Source organism: Phaenicophaeus curvirostris, chromosome 4, assembly GCF_032191515.1.
Source record: "Phaenicophaeus curvirostris isolate KB17595 chromosome 4, BPBGC_Pcur_1.0, whole genome shotgun sequence".
Lineage (NCBI taxonomy): Eukaryota > Metazoa > Chordata > Aves > Cuculiformes > Cuculidae > Phaenicophaeus > Phaenicophaeus curvirostris.
Genome location: NC_091395.1, coordinates 34045272 through 34072130, shown reverse-complemented (window position 1 = coordinate 34072130; position 26859 = coordinate 34045272). Strand labels below are relative to the sequence as shown.

At 36.2% G+C, this 26859-nt stretch overlaps 1 protein-coding gene across 1 annotated transcript in view; it reads right to left on the bottom strand.

Moving 5' to 3' along the window:
• Positions 1-8834: 8834 nt before the first annotated feature.
• Positions 8835-26859, bottom strand: part of GPM6A (glycoprotein M6A) — a 120413-nt gene continuing 102388 nt past the window's right edge. Inside the window, exons 4-7 of the mRNA XM_069855758.1 lie at positions 19947-20100; positions 17696-17772; positions 16418-16483; positions 8835-10323 (exon numbers count right to left, since the gene is read on the bottom strand). Of these exons, the coding sequence (XP_069711859.1) occupies positions 10171-10323; positions 16418-16483; positions 17696-17772; positions 19947-20100 (450 nt within the window). The 3' untranslated portion in view covers positions 8835-10170. The remainder of the gene's footprint in view (positions 10324-16417; positions 16484-17695; positions 17773-19946; positions 20101-26859) is intronic.

Below are 26859 nucleotides of genomic sequence, written 5' to 3'. Positions count from 1 at the left end.
TGGAGAAGAAAACAATAATCTCTTCAGCATTTATCAAACCAGTCTAATATTAGATTATATATGTTATCCCCATCTAGCATAGACACAAAACCTCACAAACAGTAGCCAAAACAATGCTTGATCATACACAGATTTGTGTTTGCTCACAAAGATCTCTATGTGGTTTTTTTCAGTTGGATAAATTAAAACAAAACAATAGAATTATAAGGACTATGACCCTAAAAAGAGTTGCAGATCATGCAGTCTTCTCAGCTAGCCCAGGAAAACCTTTGACAGAGATCTTAACTTTAATCTTCTGGAACACAATCACACTGTTTGCGTGTCTATTTGCAAATACCTGTTCCACAGATCTGGCCCATATATAAGTTCAGGAACTGAGTAGATTTTTTTCTCAATAATCTAATCTAGTTAAAGAGATTAATGCAGATAACAAACTCGTACTGATCCCCTTGGCACACAGGGAAATCTTTGGTAAGACCTTCACAGTTTGGTGGCTCCTTCACTGCATGTGACTATCCATTCAGTTTTAATGAAATTAAATACAAATGGACATACGAAACTGTGTATTTATTGTCAAAATTCAAAAATATCTCATTGTACACAATTTACCAAAACATTAAAATGCATGTTATTTCTGAATATTGTTATGTCTTGTATTTTAAATAAGGATATTTTTAATTCTTTTTCAAATAAATTGTTTTCCTTAGGAAAAATTATTGATGACCCCTATAATTCACTTAAGGACATAATGTAAACTATGGTATCAACTCACATTATTATTTCCAACATTTTTTCACAAATTGAGTGGACTTGGGGTTATTATTAGAAGCTGCTGTCCTACATGAACACTCCTTCCCAGATTTAGGAAAACATTCTTTTGTCTAATATTACTGTTCATAGTTTTGTTAGATTTTAAAGAAGAACCACAATAAATCTTGAATATCTTTTGAAAAGTATAGCATAGCACAAATTTACATAGGATTAACAGTGACATGACATTGCATGTATAAAGATTCCCTCACTTGCTGGGTTTCCCCTTATTTTTACACTAAGAACATTGAAGGGTGATTGAAGTTTCTTTAAGGAGCTCAGATTTCTCTCCTTACTTAACATCTTCTCCTTGGTCTTTACAGGGTACTCACATTGCCACTTATTCCTCAGACTTGGATAATCAGACTGAGAGCATACAAGGAGAAGCATCATGAATAACTGTGGCAGGGTCTTAACTGGGTGCAGTCTCACGTTTGCTCAGAGTCAGATAAAATTAATCCCCATGCCATTCTCAGCCACTTGCTCCCAGAGCAGAAAGGAGGGTAGAAGCCAGGCCCAGGAATGGTTTGCTCTGGGGGCAGTGATGTGTTGGTAAAGGGGGCTACCAGGAAAAGGGTCAGGGAAAAATGCGCATGAAGTTACGGCATCTGAGGTAACACATGAGAGACTACAGGGAAAGGAAGAACAATATTTAACTTGTTAAAGAAAGACAGGAGAGGGGTGGAATTCTGCTCTGCAGGCATTTACACACATTAAATTCTGGGAGAAATCCTAAGTACTTGCATGTTTAATATTTCTGTCAGGTATTTAGAAAATCTGAAGGGAGAAAAAAATAACACCATAAAGCCCCAGACACCTGCAATTAGCAGAAATCAAAACAAGCTGAACAGGCTTATAAAAAAGAGTCAAAGTGGTTTTTATTTTCATAGATTATTTTATCATTTTACATAACTATCTGATGAATATGTTAGAGTAAAATAAATGCCATTTCTTGTAAAGATTCCCTAGTTGTTGAATTTCCTATTTTCCTCTAAGGGTGGCATTAAGCAGAAACATTTTCCCTTGGGTCAAGAATGACTAAGATAAGATGAATTTAAACTAGGAATAAGGAAAAGAAAGCTGTGTGCCACAAAAGACAGGGAGATCCAAAACAACTATTGTACAAGACAGAAATGACTGTCTGAGTGAAGAAGGTATCTGTACAGAATCAGGACCAAAGATAAGTTAGTCTAGCACCCAGAGACCAAAATTTACCTTCATCCAGTGCAAGAACTGTCTTATTTATTTTCTTTTTAACCAATGATATACCCATACAAAGACTATCCTATGGCTGATTAGCCTTAAAATACTTTGACATGAACTATGTCAAAAGCCTTTTGGATATCTAAATAAATTGGAAATGAAAGAGATTGCTGATAAGCACATGGCTGCTGACACTCAAAACACCCAGTAGGTTTCTTAATAGACTTCCACTTATAAAAGTCATGCTGTGTCTTCTCAAGTGTGTTTGATTTATACAGGTATCCATTAACTGTATTTTTTACTGCAAATTCTAACAAAAATGCTGTTTAATAAAGATAATGTGCTTAATGGCCCACGGGATATCAGGATACCATAAAAGTCTGCAGGATCTCAACTGACTCTTCTTCTGTAAGAGAAATAGTACAATGTTGGACAAGAAAGAACTCATTAACTGTATATTAAAAATAAAAATCTATTTTATCAGAGCATATATTTTATGCTCTGATAGAGAAAGTCAGGCAAAAAGGCCGGGAGGACAGCATGAATGAACAAGGAACTCCTGGACAAACTTAAACACAATAAGGAAGCCTACAGAGGATGGAAGCAAGGGAAGCAAGGGCAGGTAGCCTGGGAGGAATGCAGAGAAGTTGTCCCATCAGCCAGGAGTCAGGTCAGGAAAGCAAAAGCACTGATAAAATGAAATCTGGCAAAAGGCAACAAGAAAACCTTCTCAAGACGTACTGCCCAGGTCACAGAAAGCAAAGGCAGGGACTGGGAGACAGAACTGCCCACTATCGGAGAAGATGAGGTGGAAGACCATGTAAGGAACTTGAAGGTGCACAGGTCCGTGGGACCTGAGGTTCATCTGTGGGTCCTGACGGAGGTGGTGGATGAAGTTTCTAAGCCACTATCCATCATATTTGAGAAGTTGTGGCAGCCCAGTGCAGTTCCCCCAGACTGGAAAAGGGGATGCATAACTTCTGTTTTTAGAACACAAAGACAGTAAGACCCAAGGAACAACAGGCCAGTCAGTCTCACCTCTGTACCTGGCAAGATCATGGAGCAGATCCTCCTGAAAAACTCTGCTGAGGCACACAGAATATAAAGACATGATTGGTGACAGCCAATAGGGCTTCACTAAGGGCAAATCATGCCTGACAGATTTGGTGGCCTTCTAGAATGGGGCTACAGCATTGGTGGATAGGGCAAGAATACTGACATCATCTCCCTGGACACGTGCAAAGTAGTTAACACTATCGTGCACAACATCGCTCTTTCTAAAGTGGAGAAACATGGATTTAATGGATGGAACACTCAGAGGGTAAGGAATAGGCTGAATGGTTGAACTCAGAGAGCTGTGGTTGATGGCTCAATGTCCCAGTAGAGACTAGGAACAAATGGTGTTCTGCAGGGACCAGTGCTGTTTAACACCTTTGTCATGCGCTTGGACAGTGGGATTGAGGGTATCCTCAACAAGTTTGTCAGTGACACCAGCTGTGTGGTGTGGTCAGCGTGCTGGAAAGATGAGGTGACATCCAGAGGCACCTTGACAGACCTGAGACCTATGTGAACCTCATGAAGTTCAACAAGGCCACATGTAAGGTCTGGCACCTGAATCAGGGCAATCCCAAGCACATACATTCTCTGGGCAGAGAAAGGATTGAGAGTAGGCCTGAAGGGTGGGACTTGGGGGGTGCTAGTGAATGAAAAGCTCAACATGAGTCGAAAATGTTTCCTTGCAGCCCAGAAAGTCAACAGTATTCTGAGCTGCATCAAACAAAGTGTGACCAGCAGATTGAGGGAGGTGATTCATCCCCTCTACTCTGCTCTCATGAGACTTCACTTGGAGTAGTGCATTCAGTTGTGGAGTCCTCAGCACAGTGAGGATATGGATCTGTTAGAGGACAGCCATGAAGATGGTCAGAGGTCTGGAACACCTCCCATATGAGATCAGACTGAGAGAGTTGGCTTGTTTAGCCTGGATAAGAGAAGGTTTAGAGCTGCCTACAGGAAATCTGGGGAGGAGGTCTTTATCAGGGAGTGCAGTGATAGGATGAGGGGTTATGGATTTAAGCTGTTTCAGCTTAAAAGAGGGTGGATTTAGAGAGATATTAGGAATAAATTTTTCACTGTGAGGGTGGTGAGGCACTAGAACATGTTGCCCAGAGAAGGTGCAGATGCACCATCCCTGGAGGTGCTCACAGTCAGGCTGGATGAGGCTTTGAACAACCTGATCTCATGGAAGGTGTCCCTGTCCATGGTATGGGGGGTTGGAACTAGACAATATTTAAGATCCCTTCCAACTCAAACCATTCTATGAATCTATGAGTCTATATGTGTATGTGTACATTTAATAAATATGAAAAATGTAATCACTTAACTTGAACTCTTTCATTGCAAAAAATTCTAACATTTCTCCCTTAGTTTTAAGCAAATAATACAAACACCAGATTTTCCAGACCGCTCAAGCTCAGATCTGCACTGTGTTCTCTTCTGTTAGTGAAATGCAGCCTTGCTTCTATGGGGCCAGGGTTATGTTCATGCAGTGGTGGTCCTTTTCTGCATCATGCAGAGTGGCGGTCCTCTTCTGGATCATCCCCCAAGCTATTTTAAATGATACAAATTTTATCTGATTGTTCCATGTGTCTGCATATATGACACATCTTCTCTGCCATCTTATTGCTCATGGCCATACCACCAGCTATTTAATCCTACTGTGACAATTAAAGGTGACTTGCAGATACAAGTTTTTGCTGTCCATCTGTTCCTTTAAAGAGAAACATGGCTTCAGTCTGCCACAAATCAGTATGTTCCAGGCAGTATTTTCCCATCGTGCCTTGAGCCCATGAGTCTTAAGAGGCATACTTGTATATATTCCTTTAACTGAGGTACAGGTTCTGATCCCAGCTTAGTAGCTTGCAGATGGAGCTCACTAGAAGGGGAAAATTTTTCATTTCCTTGTCCCTGTCTTGCTTTTTAGTACTGTCCTTGTCCCTGTTTCCAGCCATTTGGTACTCCATTCAGTCACTTTGGTGAGATCGGCCCTTCTCAGTAGCTGCAAGTTTCAAGTTGCACAAGGAACAGCACATCAAGGAAAAAACGAAAATCATGAAAGGAGAGCACAAACATAAATCAAACACTTTAATGAGGTTATTGTTAATGCTATTTCATGTTTCAAAATATGATATAGAGGGCAGCTCAAGACTGCCTCCTTGAAAAAGGTTTTAGTCTGCTTAATCAGCTCAAAACAGCCAGGTGATAAACCTTGTGTTTTGTTTCTGTGTCTAAACACATGATTAAGTTCACTGTTCCAAAAGACCAGATTGTTGAGGATGTGATTTTACATGCAAACTAAACCAGCTGAATTATAAAATTCCAGGAACTTATTTGCATGTTTTAACTGGGACATGAACTTGTTGAGGATAAATTTGTTCCCTGATGAGATTCATTCTTAAATTACTCTTTATCCTTAAGATAGATATACAAGTCACTAGATCTCTTTAAAAACATGCAGGACTTGTAGTTTCAGAGACCAAAACATTCCCGATTAACTGTAGGAAAGGGATTCATTAATAAGTATAATTTTCCTGGACAGCTGAGAAATAAAAAAGTGTTTAGATAATTTGGAAAACCTAGCTCTTATCATCATTTTTCTGGCCTATACAGCATTGAGTAACTCAACATGCAGAAACATAGGATATTCATGAAAGCCTCTTGTTATTTTTTTCAAGTCTTCTTTTTAGTATCAATGGGATCTAGTGCAAAATTTCAGTTGTTGTCACGTTATTCCTATGGCTGTGGCAGCTGCCATGAAAAGAGCTTCTACTTGGCATTTTCTGACCAGTTCTAGAGGAGATATACCTGCCTCTAAATTTTCCCTTTCAGTCACAGGAAGTTCAGCAACGCAAAAGAAAAGCAGGCAGATCAGAACTGCTGATTCGAAGAGCAACTAAAATGATCTTCCCCAGGGCTTACATTTGTCTGGTCAGACTCCACTTGACATGGGGAAAAAGTCCACAACAGCCTGTACAACATGGGCAGAATGATTTTCTCAGGACAAATTTCTCCCTGTAGAATAGCTACAAGCCTCCTGGCTGATGCTTAGACTACTGTAAACTGAAGATAACCTACTTCTCTACTAGTTATCAGCTCTCAAACTGTACCAGCAGCAAAACTTACCTGTTGCCATCATTGATAACAACTGTTAAATACCGAAGTAACTCTCTGAAGTGTTGCAATCCTCTGCAGATATCTGAAAGAAAAAGAAAGTACAGCTGAAAATCTCAAAATTCAGAAACTGCTGGAGTTCCTCTCTTGTAAAAGATACAAGTCAGACAAATTCATATGGGACAGCAAGAGCTGTTAAATATATGAAGTGCTTTGAGCTTGTTCTCTTCGATTGATATGTACGCAAAAGAGAGGTAGTGCTGAAATGGGATGTTACCTGGAGACATAACTTGGTCTCCTGCCTAACAACGTGTATATGCAGGATTTCTGTAAAACTCAGTGGAAATACAACATAGCTTTTTTTGAAGAGCTTGTATAAACACCACCTTTCCCTTCCTGGGATAAAATTCTTTTATAGTCTGCTCTTTTATGGCAAAAAGAAAAAGAAAAAAAAAAGGTGATGTGGGTAGGGGAAAATGGATGGGGAAGATTTCCAACTCAGGCAATTTTTTTATCTGTTTCATAACATGCTATTGTATATATGATGGAGCATAGTAAACTGAATAAAATACAAAAAAACATCTGTGGCTGGAAACTTCTTAAATTGAAATTTTCATTAAACTACACACATTTGTGCAGCAAAAATACTGCACCAAATTGATTGAACTTCAATTCGCTTCCTTGTTTCTGAAAAGCACGATAGTCACACATTTAGACTAAGCACGGAAGAGTCTACAGAAATCAAGATCCATGCAACCTACCTCAGAATAAATCATCTTAGGTTGTCAACACACAGAGAAGAGTCTGAAATAAACCAAATAAGTGCAAACTTTGAAGTGAATTGGTTATGATTGATGTGCTGTGCTGTGAGAAGCTCCTCTACTCCCTTGGTTTGTGCTGATGATGAAAAATTGTTTCCCACTATGGCACATGCTATCATCAAGAGCACATAAAGTACTATATAAGAGCTAGTTAACTGAGAAATAAACACATTGTAGAACTGTATTTTAATTAATTTTCCTTAGTGATATCATGTTAGTTGGCACAGCTATAGATTTCTCTTAACCATTTAATTACCTCACATGCATATAATTAATGTAGTATTGTTATTAAGATTTTAAAGTATTATCTACTGTAACTTCCAGGTACTAATATATACTTCCTGAGAAACATTCAAACTGATGTCAGACCAGCTTCTGCTGAGCTGTTCCAAAGGACACTGCTATAATGAGAATATTGCCCTGTTGATCGCTTGATTGATATGTTGAAATTATAACAAGTATGGCTCATGTTACCTTGCTTTTCCTAGACTATGAAATTTGACTCTTAGGCATTATTTCCTTGCTTATTCTTAGGATATATAATTTCTGATACTAAACACTGGGAAAGGGATGTATTTGAAGCAACCTGTTCATTGGCAATGACTGGGAGTTTTAATTCAGTTTAACAAACTAACCATAACTGAGGCACAATTTCTAACCACGGGAAGGCTGCAGACTGAACTTTCACTTCAATGTGATTTGTAAACGTACAGGCCAGAGGTAATTGTATCATAGAAGAGGATAAGAATATCACTCTTTACAGTCTGGATTTTTTTCTTTTAATTATTCATTCCAATAAGATTTTTTTTCCACAGATTTAATAAAAACATATTCTCTAACTAAAGTAAAATATCCATATTATTATTTTTTAAAACTTTACTCTTTGTTCTCATCATTTTTGTTGAAGGAACTATCTCCTTGAACATCTAAAAGTAGTTTGTGCAAAAAGTAAATAAAACTGAGAACAGTCCTTCAGTACCAAGGACAATAGAATGAACAAGCTTATTCCATTTCAGGCTACAATGATTTGTCCAATATAGGCAAACTAAAAAACCACAAAAAAACAACCCTACACAACAAAACAATTAATAAGTACACAAAGTACACAAGTGTGTTTATTACATTTTTGCAAGCACTTTGTTCTACATTTCAAAAACGCCACCATCAAGCTGTTGGCACATTTATGTACAAAACAGATTAATTGTAATGCCTGCTACAAAGCATTCTTTGTGAAAATACAAACTCTAATACCAGAGAAGAGCCAAAAGCATTAACATCATTACATGAGTTTAAAAGACATAGCTTTAAAAATCAGCACAAACGTTTTAAGACACAGAACTGAAACACTACAATATAGAATCCAAAAGAGGTTCCTAATACTTTTTGCAGAACTGTAATACTGGTACTGCACATTATCAGAAAACTGTTGACCCTGTAGGACAGCCTAAGTGTAAAAAAAAATAAATCAAAATCCCAAATCAAAAATGCAACCAAAAAACCCCCAAAACAAGCAAAAGAAAAGAAAAAGAAAAAAATTCAATCAACTAATACTACTTAATGCATTACCATGCCACAAATAACTATAGTATTACCCTCTACTTACTACAAGAATTGTTAAAAATTACTGATGATGCATAACTAGTAATAGTACAAAGAAGATTTACTCAAGAATTTTTATTATAAATGCACTTACACTGAGAGAGAATTCACAATGGTCCAATAAGTGCACAAAACTACCTAAGAATTTTAACACTGACAAAAATGTCTTGTCAGGCTACATCACTTTAAAAGACACTTTACAGCATTCTTGTAGCATTAGAAATTGGCAAAAAAAAAAAATTCCAGCAAATTTGGTCCAATTATGCTGATTTTCTTCAACAGGGTTTTTTGTTTTGTTTTTGATACAGGTAATTCTTTCAAATTAAGATGACCTATGTTTCTGATAACATTTTCCTATCAAAATAAAGGCTCAAATATATTATGATACTTTCAAATAATAAGATTTATAGTGGTCTTTCACCATACTTTAACATAATACAGGTAAACCAAAATATGTAGGAAAGCTAGAAGCTAAGCTATAACATTTATGGAAGTCTCCTTTAATATATCTTTTACAGTTCAGACAGGTGCAATCCATTTAAATTTTTAAAGCAGGTAAAAAGACATTTGACTTCTATGGTCACTGTATTTTTGATATATTACTTTCATAAATGTAGCTAAGCAGTAATTTTTCACATCACCACATGAACAGCTCCAATTTAGCAAAACCATCATTGAATTAAAGTGAGATCATTCTGTAAAAAAACTATGGATAACTATATCACTCAATTAACAATTGTCTATATACTGTAACTCTTTAACAGGTAGCCGTGGTATTGAATTCCTTCAAAAGGCAAGTGGCCATGCATTGTTAGCACCACGGTCTGCATGCTCACAATACAAACAGGAATTATCACCCATGGAACTTGGAACAAGAGAATACTCTTTAAAAACATCAATAATAATAATGCAATGTTAACAAAGATAAGAAGCACTTTTTTTTCTTTTTTTTTCTTTTTCTCTTTTTTTTTCTTTTTTTTACCCACTATTACAAATTTAGAAATTGCACCTTTGATTGTTTAAAACGTTCTTAGGACCCTCATTTAAGTTGATCAGGGTCCATCTGGCAATTTTTCCAAATACACAGGAAAGTCATCAGAATGTTTTCTTTATATATTGTACATCATGTACAATGGTCCCTTTGAAGTATACCTGTAGTTAAAGTACTTATTGAATTCAGAACTAAAAAGTATAAAAAGCTACTTTTTTTCCCAAAAACATATAAGAAACAATGCAAAAGGTGTTATGCATAACACATACAAAGTGATTAAAAAAATCAAACACATATTTGTATTTGACAACTGTTTAGTATCCTTGATCTAGCAGAACTAATTCACTTAAAAGGATTCAGGAAAGGCTATTTAGGAGCTTTGTGGTAGAGAATAGTCACACAAAGTAAGAACTAATTAAGGAACCAAGTGCTAAACAACCAAGAATTGTACATGGGTAATACGTAAGTCACCCAAACTATCTTTTGTGAGAAGCACTTTCAATTGTTTTTAAAATGGTTGGATGGCCTTTAGTTAAACAACAAAGCATTCACATATTAGAAAGTAAGACAAGGAGGGATTTATGTGTAAGCATTGAGCCGCTCTTTAGAGCGAGTAGAATGAATATCATGAAGCTCTTGTTCCTCCTTTGATTTAATATCCTCATATTTTTGCATTCTGCAAGCATCTTTCACATAGGCCCAGTTGGCAGACAACACCATGAGATAATGGACCTGTAAGAGAGGTAACACAGAGTTAGGAACCAGTAGAGCTAGTCAGAATACAGCAAGTTCGAACTTCAGAGCTGTAGGATAGGGATGGAGTTTTCATCAGAAGGAACAAACCTGTCTAACTAAGTCAAGAAGTAGTACAGCGTTTCATTGTGAAGTTCAAGGTTCATTAATCCTTAGATGACTCAGCTCACAACTGTTACTGTTACCATGACTAGCAGTTGGTAGCAATGATTATAAAAAAAGATTTTAAAAAATGAAAAATCAACAAATCATCCCTGCTTTACTACTTCAGCTAGTGTGCAAATCTACATGAAAAAATGCCTTCTGGTTACTTTGTTGAGTTTTCCACATTGGATCACTATTTGTTAAAGGAATTTCTTAAGACAGAAATATGCTGTAGACACACATGTAGTCTTCTGATTCCATATCTAATATTGTTACAGAAGGATTCGTTTTTTCTTTCTTGTTAAAGTTAGCATAAGTCTTCCACTTAGCTGTGATTTCTTTCTTTCATCTACAACTGCGTATTTTGTAAAAACTAGCTAACTTGGGAAAAGTGTGTCAAAAATTAAAAATATGTTCAGCTAGGCAAAATAGGACAAAATATAGTTATAAATAAACTTGAAGTCTTAATTTAGTAATTTTATTTCACTGTTACATTAGTTATAACATAACTTATCCTTTAAAGTTCATGGAATTTTTTTTTAAAATATTATTTGTATGATTTTAAAAGACAACTTCTGTGTACACCTTGAATGGAGCAGAAACAATGTTCATGTTCCATCTAAATTTTTGAATATGTAAAAATTATTTATTTATTTAAGAAAATAAAATTAATAGTTTTCAAAGTGTTCCATCAAAGAAAAGAAAAGAAAAGAAAAGAAAAGAAAAGAAAAGAAAAGAAAAGAAAAGAAAAGAAAAGAAAAGAAAAGAAAAGAAAAGAAAAGAAAAGAAAAGAAAAGAAAAGAAAAGAAAAGAAAAGAAAAACAAACACCAAACACTTTCTGAAAAGAAATGGGGAAAAACCTCACAGGCTGTGATTATACTGATGAATACTGAAGACTGAACCTGACTTACTTGCAGCCAATAAAAGTCACAGAATGAGTTATGATGATATACTCCCAAAGAGCTTGGTCTATATATGCCATCTAATGGGGGATGACAGAATGTCTATGCAAACTTTGGAGTATTTACCACTAGTTAAAGAATATTGACAATAGTGCTACATGAACAAATGTTTTTCACGTGGCTTTCAATAAATTTACTCTGAAAGTCAGTGAAAAGTATTTTACCAGTAGAAAATAATATGTTCTGCCACTGTTTTTCTTTCTAAATAAAGTGTATAAGACACCCATATTGCATTTGAGATGGAGCTTAGTGGTTCATAAAAATCACAGAGGGATCTGAACAGCCTGGATTGATGGGCTGAGGCCAGTAGGATAAGGTTTAAAAACGCCAAGGGCAGAGTTCTGCACCTGGAACACAACAACCCCATGCAGTGCTACAGGCTTGGGGAAGAGTGGCTGGAATGCTGCCTGGCAGAAAAAGACTTCGGAGTGTTGGTCAGCAGCTGGCTGAACATGTGTTGGCAATGTGCTCAGGTGGCCAAGAAGGCCAACAAGCATCTTGGCTTGTATCAGAAACAGTGTGGCCAGCAGGACTAGGGAAGAGATTCTCCCCCTGTACTCTGCACTGGTGAGGCAGCACCTTGAATACTGTGTTCAGTTTGGGGCACCTCCACTATCAGAAAGATATTTAGATCCTGGAGCGTGTCCAGAGAAGAGTGATGAAACTGGTGAAGGGGCTGGAGAACAAGTCTTACGAGGAGCAGCTGAGGGAACGGGGTTTGTTTAGCCTGGAGGAGGCTGAGAGGAGACCTTATTGCTCTCTACAACTACCTAAAAGGAGGTTTCAGAGACATGGGTGTTGGTCTCTTCTCCCAAGTGACAGGGGACAGGACAAGAGAGAATGGCCTCAAGCTCCACCAGGGGAGTTTCAGGCTGGACATCAGAAAAAATATTTTCACAGAAAGGGACATTGGGCACTGGAATAGGCTGCCCAGGGAGGTGGTTGAGGCACCATCCATGGAGGTATTTAAAAGACAGGTGGATGAGGTGCTGAGGGACATGGTTTAGTGGTTGATAGGAGTGGTTGGACTCGATGATCCTGGAGGTCTTTTCCAACCTAATGATTCTATGATTCTATGATTCTTACAGTTTCACCTGGTATTTTTCTTCTACTAAAAAACAGACACACTGTTCTGAAAGTACATTCTCCACAGCCTGACCTTCATTAAATTTCCACTTTTCACCCATCTCTTCCTTAAAAAAGTTACAGAACAAACCCTCTGGAACAACTGTTGAAAATTCACATTCACTATAAGTAGGATGACTTTCCTGGAAACTACTTTAGTTTATATAGTGAATATAATCTCAAATACATATCCATGTCATATAATGACAGACATCTTGAACAGCCCCACCAACTGTTTTTTTTGTTTAACACCAAGTTCCTAGATAATATTGTCACACTAAGGAGGTCATCTCTAAGTGGCTGTCTAATTGCATTTGACACTTCCATGACATGAATAGCCTTAAGCCAGTGGGGCCCTGTCAAGGCTTATTCAAATTGAAGCAGGGCAGCTTCCACAGTCTGCCTCTGGATGTTTCAGTTACATACATATGCAACACAGCACAGGGTCTTTCCATATTCTAATTCCTGCTTAGATCTCTTCATAATGTGAAAGTATGCTTCAGTCTTTGAAACTGTAGAACTATATCTAGATTAGGAAGGGGATTGATTTTGGTTTGGTTTAGTTTTGTTTTCCTTTTGCTTTATCTGGGCAAGCTAGAAGTCTAACTTTTTATCCTGCCCTTAAATGCATCTAATGTCCTGCAGAAGAACACAATCTTACTGTAGTAGTTTTGGGAAAACAGAAAGGCAGAACTAACTGCCTAACCTACTAATCTTACAATCAACCCTTTGGGATGGTTGAGTTTCCATTTAAAGAATTTCATGTCTTCTGTTACCATCTAACACAACATTGAAGACAGTAAAGCTAATATCTATTACTTCAGTGACCACTTCTGTATCCATTTATTATCCACTCAGATATAAGAAACAACCTTAATGATCAGAACCATATATAGTCTAAATTAAGACATTTTCCTAGTCTGCAAAACAGAGGTCTCCCTTACATGTGCTATAAAAAATACATGTGTCTTTCTACACATCAATTCTAACTCACAGCCCAATTCACTCCTTTGGAGAATAGAGGCATCTAGTCAATTGGGCAAAATTTCTAATATTCGTAAACAAATTTCAGACTGAGAGAGATTAAAGTAGTAGATATGGGAACCTTGTGAATTGTGGTCAAGTTGGTTTGCAAGTGTAAATAAAATTTTGTTGCTTTTGCAATAAATGACTAAATTTTTCTAACATATATTTTTTAAAACAGATTAGTGAAAAATATTCTGGTGACAGATGGTCTTAATATTTATGAACAAGCTGATTTCTTTAGTGAATTTTATGACAAATATTGACATTAAAAGAGTTACAGAAATCTGCACATATTAAAAATCTGGCTTTTGTGTCTACAAATCCAGAAGGGAGGATATAATGGAGTATATCAATGTCATGACTTCAAATATCATTTATAAGAGCACATTTTACCAATTTAGTTATTCAGCAGTCTCACTGATGATGCACTACTAGTACTGGCTGGTAAGAAACACAAAATGCTTACTTCTTTACTTACTTCTTTAGTTAGATTATTCTAGTTTAAAATAAGTGTTTGCAAGAGATGTTTTAAAACTGCAACAAGTTCATAAGCTTTCTCTTTTGTAAAGAACTGGAAATTTAATTGCATTTTCCTGTTAAAAGTCTTGTTGAATTTCCCAAGCATGGAGATCTGCTACTGTCATGGATATTTACAAAGGCTAACTTCATTAAATCATATTTGTGATCACTCTTGCAACAGCACATAGAGGGCAGAGCATTGGTTCTCCAGTGACTTAAATGGATTCTGCACACTTTGTCCTCACCCTAGACCATTGTGGGTATCGTACTGCCTTCTGCTAATTTGAGCATAAGATCTGGGGGAAAAAGATGCTTTCTTCTTCCTTCTTACTGGTATTTAGGACCCAAAATTCTTCTCTCTCCTAAATTACCTCTTCCTTGGGAAAGCAAATTTCTGTTAAAGAGAGAGAACCTGGTAATATGTGTGTGTCCGACCACAAAATTCTCAACTTTCACTCATGTCCTCTCCCTGATCTTTGAACTGCTGTGTCGAGTATTAAGAACATAGTTCAACCTATAAATGTGGTCTGGTATCCTGGTTTTAGAAAGTACCACCACCATCAAAAAGTAGAATCTGCTAGTCTTCACCAGATACCAAACACATTACAATGGTAAGTTAAAACCAAACAAATTACTTATGAAAGTGAAACATAAGTAACACAGCTGCAACCTTTTCAAAAAAACATACATTTGCCAGTCTTTAGACACTGCGTAATTTACTAGCAATTAGACTTTAACTTATATTTCTGTTGAAATAATTGCTGTTATCATAGCAGTTCTGTGTAGTCACAGAATCCGAGCACACTTGGTAACCCTTAGTTACCTATGGGTAACCCTTTCAAAATACATGAATAAATGTGAATGATCAAAGTGAATTCTTTGTGGACTAGTGCTTGGTGTGACACACCTATGGTCTGTGAGCTTTGAAGGTTTGTTTCATTTTTTTTTAACTTTATTGAAAGTATCGTGTATTTAAACTACATGGCTCAATGTACCTACTTACTTTGCTTCCACTAAAGACATGTATATGATTGGACTTGATGATCTCAAAGGTCTTTTCCAACCTAGGGATTCTACGATTCTATGATTCCACGATTCCATGTTTGGTTTTCACTAAAAATATTTTGGTGACTATTCAGATTCAAAATTCTTCTTTGAAATGCAGAACTGTTATCTGAACAAATTACCATTTGATAATTACTACAGAATATACTTCAAAACAATAATGCACTGGCGAACTAATTGTCTCTTGTATCTGCTTTCCTTACACTAATATACTATTTGGTCAACCTTCTTTCAGCTGGAAGCAAAAAGTTTCAGTTCAGAAAATCAATTAAATTATTAATATAATTTATATTCTACTACTATTTTTTTATTTCTGGTCTTGAAACAAAAATATATTCTTTCCATTTATCTCTTTCTGCTGTTTTGGCAGGATGTCATGTAATAGTGAAAAAAAATGGCAGAGAAGAACAAAAAAAAAAATACCCAGCACAACAGGAATTTGAGAGTCATTGAATATTCCCAGATTTTTCATAAATGCCGTTCTGAGGAAAGTGAAAAATTTATGGCCCTAAGATCAATGAAAAATTAATAGTAACAATCACCATCACTAACAGTTTTCTTATGGAAAGCTTTGGTACCATGTAACAGTAATTTTTCATTCCCATTCCTGTTTGCATCATACAAACATATGCTGATGCAGAATTGCCATTCTACAAATATCTTTATGTGGAAGAAGACGTAGCAGACAGAAGGCAGAAGAGCGGGGCACTAGCTCATACACTTTTTTTTTTCTTGGTTGTACATTCTCTTTGGCAAAATGTCATCAAATTGAGAGTAATTTTCATTTTCTAATAAAAGCAAAAATTAGTCCTGACAGAAAAATTGATGCATTCACTTATATGCACAGACTGACAAAAAGAGTCTGCTCCTAAAATAGCAGCATGACAAGCCTGTGAATACCAAGAAAGACATGAACCATAAGCGTATAGTAATAAGGTCATGAGATAAACACACAGGTTCAGACTCTTGTCTGAACACAGCAAGGTAAAAATTCTTAGCATGCACTTAATGGTGTTTTTTTAATTAAAAAAAAATTAAACATGATCTTCTACTTCAAAGGTAATCAATCGATATATTTTAAAAAATTATAAGGGAGAGTATTGAATTAAAGAATTATATTTAATTAATAGCATTGAGTCATAGTATGGAAAATTAATAAGTGATACTAAGTAACAATCAGTATGTATTAGCAATTAAGGTAACAACAGAAGTAGAGTGTTGAGTAGCTTACCATAGCAATGACTGCTGCTCCAGCTCCAGCAAGTGCCACAATGAACAAGTGGAATGTCATGTTTAGCTGCAAAGGGGGATAAAGAAAAGGACTTGGTGGCACTCTAAAATAAAACTGAATAAAAAGTCTGAATAATGTAGAGTAAATAATTACCTTCCTGGTGCCACCCTTCTACAAAAGTCATGATTACTAATACTTTTTCAGGGACAAAGCATAATTCTATTTAAAAATATTGTATCTCAATTATTTAAAAATAAACAGTCCAACATTTTTTTTTAATTTTGTTTTAACTGTTGCAGTACTACCTTACTAGGTTGACAAAAATTTATCTTTGGGCGCAGCCACAGCCTAAAAAAACACCATTTTCCTTCACTAGCTGTAGCTTTCTATTCTCATATATTGATTTTCTTCCTTCACAAATTTGCCAAGAAAATCTGCTCACAGTAACATAATATAAATCAGATTACCTAAATAATTGAAGTTAACCACCCTCTTTACCATAACCCAAACAAAATTATTGTGTTTGTTTTTAATTTCACTGATCTGGTTTACACAGTAGCCGCTAATTGTTGAATCCACAGCAAGGGTTGCAGTTTCTCAGATGTTTTTGGTAGATTGTGTACCTTCACTCTAAGAAAAGACAGGTCTAGAAAGACCTAGTAAGACATATAGCAAAGCCCCTTCTGACTTCGGAGGGATCAGGATTTTAGCCTCTCATGTTGGTTTTAGATAAACGTAATTTTGTTTGTCCCGTCTTTGCCCCGATCATTCAAAAATAAAACCAGAACCCTCAGCTTCACTAAAGTAGGTGACCTTGCCTAAGGGAAAATCTAGAAAGAAAAAATATATGAGGAGTTACACTAACACACTGCAAGTTTTGGTCAAATCCATTGGAAAACTTTATTCTCCTTTCACAGCAGTAATCATAAGATTTTCAGATAGTGCTTCATTATTCAGACCTATTCGTTGTGCAGTAGGTGCATTCACTTTCAAAAACATCTCAGTAAAAATACACATGGCAATGGAATTCTTAAAAAAGTAAAATACAGGCAATATTACAATATTTAGAAAACAAATGGCTGGAGAAATTGCACTGGCTACATTAAGTATGTGGTAAAAGAATAGGGAAAGTACTTGCTGACTGCATTTTCCACTGGGTTTTTATTTCATCATCATAGCTACAATTAGAACACTAAGAGCAAGAAGAAAACACACATCGGCCATTTCCTATTTAAACAGATATTATAGATTTGCTTATACATTATCACATTTATTCACCTCATTAGAGTCACACATCTTGATGAAACTTTCTGATGTGGTGCAAACCTTCTTTTCCTCTCCAATAGTTACAATACCTGGAGCAGAATAAATATTAAAAGTATTTAGTATTCCAAGTACCTATCAGTTTACTTCATCTGACCCAGAACATCTAGGAAACACAAATCCTTGGCTGCAATGTCTAACAACAAAATCCTTTTTTGGGGTTGATAATCAAGGGTCTGGAGCACCTCCCATATAAGGACAGGATGAGAGAGTTGGGCTTGTTTAGCCCAGAGAACAGGAGGCATCAGGAAGGACTGATAGCAGCCTTCCAGTACTTAAAGGGGGCCAGCATGAAAGCTGGGGAGGGGCATTTTATCAGCGAGTGTAGTGATAGGATGGGGGGTAACTGTTTTAAGCTGGAAGAGAGTTGATTTAGATTATATATTAGGAAGAAATTTTTTTGCTCTTAGGGTAGTGAGCCACTGGAACAGGTTGCACAGAGAAGTAGTGGATCTCCCATACCTGGAAGTATTCAAAACCAGGTTGGATGAGGTTTTGAGCAACCTCATCTGGTGGAAGGAGGGTGAAGGGGTGGAACTAGATTATCCTCAATGTCCATTCCAACCCAAACTATTCTATGATTCTATGATAGTTTCAGCAATGACAAAACTGATACATCATCTAGTTAGTAAAAGACTCAGTAAGAAACATGTAGGGAATAATTATTCAGCTTTTTTCAAAAATATCTTCAATAGAGATCTTGATCAACACAATAACGAAAACATCAGAAGTTTGTTTTCTACCAGTATGTACACTTAACCATATTGATCACAAATTTTCTCTACTATCATGTGGAGACCTGTGCTGTAAATTGTTTCTGAAATGTTGATCTGGTACAAAGCTTCTTTCAGAAATTATAAAAAAACATTACCCAAATCTATACTTTATTGTAATAACACTTTCCCTACCAGTAAGAATAACTAGAATCTCCTATATTGTTTCTCTTGTTTAATGTTTAGATAATAAATTAAAGTCTAGCTTGAAGAAAACTGCTATAACTCTGTTATCACGGAAATGGTATTGTTCTTTCCTATTAGCAATCCACAGTTTTTATACTGAATTTTCAGGAAATAGGTAGAATCACTGAGTATATGTTTTATATGTTAGCGTTCTATGCACAATTAAAACAATATCAATAATAATAAGTAAGCATGAATACTAACAAAATAAAATATCATAAAAAGGAGAAGAATACTTTTGATGAGAACCAGTATAGATGGTTGTTTTTCAACTCACCTGTCATAATGGCTCGGGGAGTCAATATATTAAAACAAGATATTTTTCTTCCCCTCATAAAGAAAATAACATGAAATATTTTGTTTCAGGTTAAGTGAAATGTTTAATATGAACCAAAGTGTTTCATTCCCAAGAGACAGAGCATTCTCTGTACCTCAAAATAACAATTAAAAATATAATGCGATTTTATATTAGGCCAAGACAACAAAAGAAAGACTCAAGGAACTACCTGACGAGAGTATGATTACCCAAAGCTCTATGGGCTGAGAAACCATCGAGGCCTGAATACCTAAATTAAAATCAGTCTTGTGGCAGAAAGGAATTGAATTTTCAACAACAAGACAAGATTTCTCAGACTTTTAAAGATTCTGAATCCCCTTTTGTCCAAATTTCCTATCCTCCCAAAACACACATATGTGTCTGTATATCCCCACTTCATTCTAACCTCTACAGTTCAGACTTTAGCCCCACCCCCTCTCCATCATCCTGTTAGTGTTATTAGCTCTATTCCCATTCTTCACAGAAGTTTTTGCAAGCAATGAATCCTGTCCTGTCCTGATTTGCCTCTAGGCTCTACAGAGACAGATGACTACCTAGGATCTCACACCTCCAAATCAGTGTCCTATCACCAGATTAAAGAACATTCTCCTGATGAGCATGTAATTTTAGACAAATTTCAGCAATTAAAAAAAAACAAACCAAACAAACAAAAAAGAGACTAAACAGAAGCCCCAGGCCAAATTTCAGTACCCTGAGAAGATGGAGATTATTGATTCAATTTTGCCAGGCCTGGAAATGCAATGTCTGGCTGATATACTCCCTTGACTAGTGGATAAAAGGACAGAAAGTGACACTAAACAGTTTTTTCAGAAACATTGAAGCAGTCCATTTCCAATACGTAAAAGCAAAGACATATTATGCTTTCTTTTGTGAAATCTTGCTTTATATTTGGTGCTTTTCATTCACATACCATACTGGCGAAGATCCAAGCAGAGATTAGCTCCATCCACTACGGTGGCATTTCGGCAAATGGTCCACAGATTGAAGTACATGTAAACAGGCAGTGAAGTGAAAGCTGTAACGCCAAGCCAGGCCAACATAAAGATGTATGTCAGCATAATAAACTGTAAAAGATTAAAAGAGGGAAAACCAAAACCAGTGGTAAGTCAGAACTTAACTGTCCATTGCAAAAAAAAAAAAAAACCATGGAGAAGTAACAAATATACTTCTGACTGATTTTGACTTTTTCTGTCCTCATTTAAATTACAGGCTTGTACTGATAATCATTGGATGACCTGGTCAAAGTAAGTGACAGAGTGTTAACATGATATTTCTGAAGAACGAGCAGTTATGCTTCTAGAAGTGGAAGGTTACTCCACATTTCTGTCACTCTTGGGTCTATGATGCAAAGCACCACATCTAAAGTACAGACAGCTGAATGCTTTATGAAGCATGTGTTTCCATCTCTCCCTTCACTGCTGTTCCACAGTTAAGACAACAGGCCACATGGTGGGTTTTTTCCATGTTTTTTTATATCATGATATAAAAAAATTAGAATGAAATACTACAGGCTTTACTGGGTCTTCATAAAAATAAGTCATTGTCTACATCTGCCATAGAATCTCACTAGCAAATCCATTTAGCACTGAACCAAGGAGACGACATATCTGCCATTTTGTTACTGTACTTAGACATATTTGGGGTCTGCATACAAAAGAATTCATCACTCAGAGCAAACTACAGTGCTTATCTCTGTTCATAACAAACTCATTAAACTACATTCTTTGCAACATGTATTTTCCAAAGGCCATGTATTTTCTTTTCTAGTCAAGAGCCTCAACAGTAGAGCAATCTGCTTATAGGAAGCATTGAACTCTACTTGCCTTCACTGCCAATAGTTATGTTGGGACACCAGCATATGTAAATATGTAAGCATGCTATATTACTACTCTGATGCTCCCCTAAGACAACTAGCAGCCACATTCATCAATAACAAATTACTTCTTCATTTTACACTGTGGAAAGGGTATGTAGTATCTACATGGTCAAATGTGGAAGATAAATGAGCCTCTATATGTTAAATCCGAATAGCCCCAAGATTTGATGGCTTCAGAAATGCTGATGAATCTAAACACATTGCTGAAACAAAAGAATTTCAGCACACTAAGATTTTTGTACCAGCATACCACAGAAAAACATTGACTCTGAGAATAAGAAATAAGAGTTACTTTTGAAAGTTGAACAAGCTGATCCACAATCTGCTCAAAATTAAACCTTAAAGACAATGGAAGACATTTTCTCATTACATTTTTGTTGCAAGATCTCTCACTTCAGGTGATAAAGGAAAAAGCCTTGTGTGTGTGTATATATATATATATATATATAAAAATTATGGAAATCAAAAAGGGTCACACTCAAAAGGCTTGCAGGTGGTAGTAAAAACTAAGAGTGGTAGATTATTCATGTGAACCTAACCCGGAAAGCAATCCAAAACAACAGAAGTTTTGAATTATAGATGAGGTATTTTTATCACTTTGAAGTTATGGGATGGACATTCTCTAACAGTATTAAAGAGACCTTAATTTGATCTACTTTAACTCACTTCCAAGGAATATTAAATAAAAGCCAGTTTAATTCTGAGGAACTGTATCTACATGGGGATTTACTGTTGTTTAATTAATCCAGTTTAAAATTCAATTCAGATTAATTTTCTGACTGTCTCTAGGTAGATGAGAATTTCAGCAGTTGTTTGAAAAGACAGAGAAATTATAGCACTAAAAAAGTTTTCCAGAAGGATGCAGGAAAGCAAAAGGTGAAGTGGAACAAAGAATAGAAGTATTCTGTTTAAAACTTTGGGTAGATACTTTCTATAATATTCTTTATTCAGTACATCAAATTTACCAGCCACCTTGTAAGCTATGAATCATTTTACGTTTTCTCTTAGCATCTAACTAGTTAAAAAGTGTGTCTAATTTACTGTTTAGAGATTTTTGAATATGTATTAATGCAGATAATGGCTGTCTTCCTTTTCAACTTTTCCTCAAACCACACTTACTAGACAACTAACTGGTAAAACAGAGAAAGTGACAGCAAAGTGTATAATAAATGTATACCCTTGAATCTTACAGTACAATTTTCTGTGTGCCAGTTGTGTAATGGAAATTCTATCCCAGGTATTGCAGGGAAAACAGTCAATACAAGTAAACACTGTTCTATATGCACTACTATTTAGTTTCCGTTATTGCTCCTTTACTATTTTCTTTTTCTTTTCCTCTCCATATTAAAGTGTTAAAAGTAATGAGACAACATCTGGTTCTACCCCAGGCATTCATTTATGAACAATTACTTGGAAAATTACTTGAAAATGTAGATTCACTTCACGGCTATGAATTCCCAACTGAAATCCTATGTCTGATCTTAATTTCTTATCAAGCTAAAGTACAAACAAACTGAGTACAGAACCAATTTTTCTAAAGCAGTAGCAAGAAAAAAGAGAGAAGACTTTCTGTGTGTTCTCAGAATACCCTTTAAAGTCTCAGTTTACTATGTTCTAAAAGCATTTCAAAGGCAAAACCAGCCTCTTAGGTTTTTTTCTGAGTTTCCCAAAAACAAGTAAATCTGAGGCCTTATTTTTGATCTCCCTTCAAGAATTTCTGAACTAAATAACACTTAATAAATTCATTATATGTCTCATATTACTGAACTGTTGTAACTGGTTTTAAGACTAGGCTCCACAGAGATTCAGGAAGCTTCCTACTCTTAGTCAAGCACCAAATGGAGGATAAATATAACCCTTACTGTGAGCATTACAACTTCTGTTTAATATCTTTTTATTTTCTGATCTGTGATAGGCAGGCATATCTCTGTAGCCTTGCTTGTTTAAGAAGCTTGCTTAAAAATCTGTACTGAGATAATACAATGTATTGTTACAACAAAGAGGGGGAAAACTAAAGAGCTTATTAGCCTCTGAAAAAATCTGCCTTGGACACAGAATAAGAGCATGGAAAATCTGTCAGATGATGGCTGCTGGGAGTCACGAGGGCTGCCTTCTTAAGATAGAATTGCTTACTTGTTTATGAAAGAGATTCTCTTTAAAAACTTGAATATGTTTGGTTGAGTGTATCAGAAAAAGTCAATCAAATGCTGATGTATTGTTCCTGAGCTTGGATCCTTGAATATTAACCAGCTTTCTTGGGCCCCTCTCCTCTCCAGGGCTTTATCCCTTGATGTCCTACCAAGAAGATCCATGAAGAAGTCAAGGTCTACTCTCCTCAAGTTCAGGGTAGTGAGGTTGCTGTGTGCTCTCCTCACTGCCCTAAGGATCTCGAACTTCACCATTTTCTGGTCACTACAGCCAAGGCTGCCCTTGAGTTTCACATTCCCCACCAGCCCTTCCTTGCTGGTGAGAACAAGGTCCAGCATAGCACCTATTTTCTTTGGCTCTTCTGTCACTCAGAGAAGAAAGTTATGACCAACCCATGCTATGACCTCCTGGATTTCTTATGCCCTGCCCTCCCTCTAATAGATATCAAGGTGGCTGAATTCTCCCACAAGGCCCAGGGTTTGTGAATGTGAGGCTGTTCCTATCTGTCTGCAGAGGGCCTCATCTGCTCATTCTACCTGGTTGGGTGGCCTGTAGCACATTCTCTGTTATAATGTCACCTGACTCTGCCTTCCCTTTAGTCCTGACCCATAAGCCCTCGATTTGCTCCTCATCCATGCCCAGGTGGATCTTGATGCACTCCAGCTGGTCACCAACATACAGGACAACGTCTCTTCCTCATCTCTTTCGCCTCTTCTTCCTGAAGATTCTGCATCCTTCTATTCCAACAGGCCAGTCATAGTATCCACCCCACCATGTCTCCATGATGTCAATGAGACCACAGCCTGGCAGGCATGCACACATCCTTAACTCCTTTGTTTATTCTTCATATGCTCCAATACATGCCATAACACCAAGAGGGTATGGAAAAAACAGAGAATTTTCCTTTGTTTCATGTAAGAATAACTAAAATGGAAAACTTTACATTAAATCACTCGGTGGCTATGAGCTATCCTTTGAAGCTGATATCACTGTTATCAGCAAACAAAGCCACAATAGTGTGATCTGGGCAATAATACACTTTCTGCTGTAAGGATAGTAAAAAGCAAAAGGTAAACCTTGCACAACAAGTTATTAGTTTCTAGGAACAGAAATTGTTTACTTATAAATTCTTGTTCTAATAGAATGAATGTTCTTTAAACCACAGCTGAAGGACTAAAATATTTTCTCAGACAATTTTCTCTGCTATTATAATTTTCCCTCTCTGCTCTAGAGACATTACAAGAAATGCTTAAGGAGACTTTTCACTCCAGGTATTAAATTCAGAACTCAGTCTCCTGAGATTCAAAGGGATCTTTCTCCTTTGAAGTAGCATTCTGCTACGTGACAAGCCAAAGATTTATAAAATAGCAGTGCAGCATCTTAAAGAGGTACTGGAGTTTGTTCTTTAGTATGCTATGTATTGCGTTGGTAGTGAAAATTACTTTCTCAGTTCAGTTTAATTTTCACTGTAGGAAGCCAAACACATAAATCCAGAACAAAGTGGAAGTGATAGCAAAATTTATATACCAAATCATGAAGATAAAAATTCACTAGTCAATATTCATCTCACATTGAGAAAGAATAGCTAACACCAATGATTATTTGAACAAAAAAATCTTTAATCTTTGTGGCAGTTAATTTCTTCTATGAAAACCATGGCTAATAAAACCCTCTTGCCAGACATTATAAACTTTTCATTGCCAGCAATGCCTTTCCTGAACCATAAATTATCAAAGGAAGCAAATCATCAGCCCTTCTGGAAAGATTTTTTAATAAAATCTGTCGCACAGATCAATGTCAGGAAGTAGAGATTTCAGGTCATGTTCTGAAATGATGTGCATACAGCACAACAGTTTTCAAGATGGTCATAGCTGGTAGAAATCATTTCCACTGAAAACCATACTCAAATTCTATTAATTTTAATAAGATCAGGATTTCAGTTACTGCTTTATTTTTAAAATTTATGGATACTGGTCCCATGAAAAGCACATTCATTGAATTTCAAACACTGTTCTTGTTTTAGTTTTGTTATAAATATTTTAATACCCCTGAAGAAACATTGCTTCAGTGACCCTAGGGATAGAGACAGTAAAATCATATCTAAAAGGCACTGCTAACACAGAGAGATGGATTGAAATGGAAACACAGTAAACTCCAGTGATTTTATTGTATAAGGACGTTGCTGTTTACTACAAAAATACAACACAGAAACGTGGCCACAAATTCAGATGTGCCTGAATAAAAAAGTTTAACTCCAGAAACCTCACGTTGCCATATAATTTTATCTTTGTTCCAAATCACTCAGTACTTAGATTTACACTTCTTCTCAATTTACACATATACTTGCCTTATATGAACTCCCTAACATGAGCTCTCAACTCAGAGAGTTGTAAGAACACATATATCATGCTGTACTTGTAAGTCATTTAGATTGATTATCCTATGAAATACACACAAAACTTCATTGTTCATTTTCAGCTTGACAATATCAGAAGTTCCTTCCAAACCTCTTCACAGGCTTAGAAATTCTCTTTGACAGTTTCTGCCAGAGATCAAAACTACATCTAGAGAGATCACATATCTCCATTCTGCCAAAAGCCTATTATGCTTTACTATGAAACCCTGTCAGTTTAGAACATCACCCAAAGATGAGCCTGGGCTTAGCCTGGCTGTGTCTAACTGGAATGCTAGAAGACATATGACGTACACCGTGTATTATGTACTCCTGATTCTGGGTACAGTTTTCTAATTTCACATCAGAATAAGCCCTTGTGTGTCATTGGATGGCAACTCAGAAGAATGAACAGGAAGATCTTTGCAGTTTCTTCCGGAATTGCCTTTTGTCTCTAACATCATGTTCATTTTCAATCATCTATAGGTTTGACTTCAATACTAATGAAAACTTCATAAGCTTTAGTACTTTATCCAGCTTTAAATTCATAAATGGCCTTTGGCTTTCAGGCCTTTTGCCTCAGTTGTGTCCATTCTTCCAAAGAGAAATTCCTGAGTTAATGCTACTCTCTTTACCCTGCACACACTTGGCATAAATAGATTTAAATACACTTTTTAAATTATTCATTGCTGTCACTGCGCATTTTCTTAAATGCTGAACTTCATCGTGATGAAGTTGTGTTGATAGAGTGCATAGAACTTTATGCTGTTTACAAGTCATATTTAAAAGTACTATCTCAGATCTATTGTTTATTTACCTTCAATTTTTCATACTGCAGGGTTCTGCCTACCATGTTACATCTGCAGTCCAGAGTCAGTAACCTCCTTTGATTAATGAAATTTTATCATAGATCAGTGTAAATAGTAAATATTTTGTTCCTGTCTACAAGCTGTATTCTCACATTATATGTGTTCAGTTCTTTTGATTTTGGGGAGACTCAGAAGTCGTCCAATAGAATTCTGCAATTTTTGCACTTTAAAAAAAAGAATCCCTACAGAAACACTTCAACCTCTTTTCAATTATTTTTTGCAACAGCATCTTAAATGTATAGTTACCCATATGCAAATACTAGAGAAAACAAATGCAAAAACTTATTGAGTTCCTCTGGAAAAGATTTTAACACTGACGATGTTAAAACAGCCTTTGCTGCTTAATTACAAATGTTGGATTGTCTAGATGCAGCAATACATCTCTTATTAATTTAAATCTGAATGAATCATAATGTTTTCTTAAGTGGTCAAATGAGAAATTGAAAAAAGTATACAGATACCTTTAAACTCATGATATGTCTGTGCTAAATAGGTTATAGGTCATCCTTTGCCATCCTAGCAAATCTCTCCTTTTATT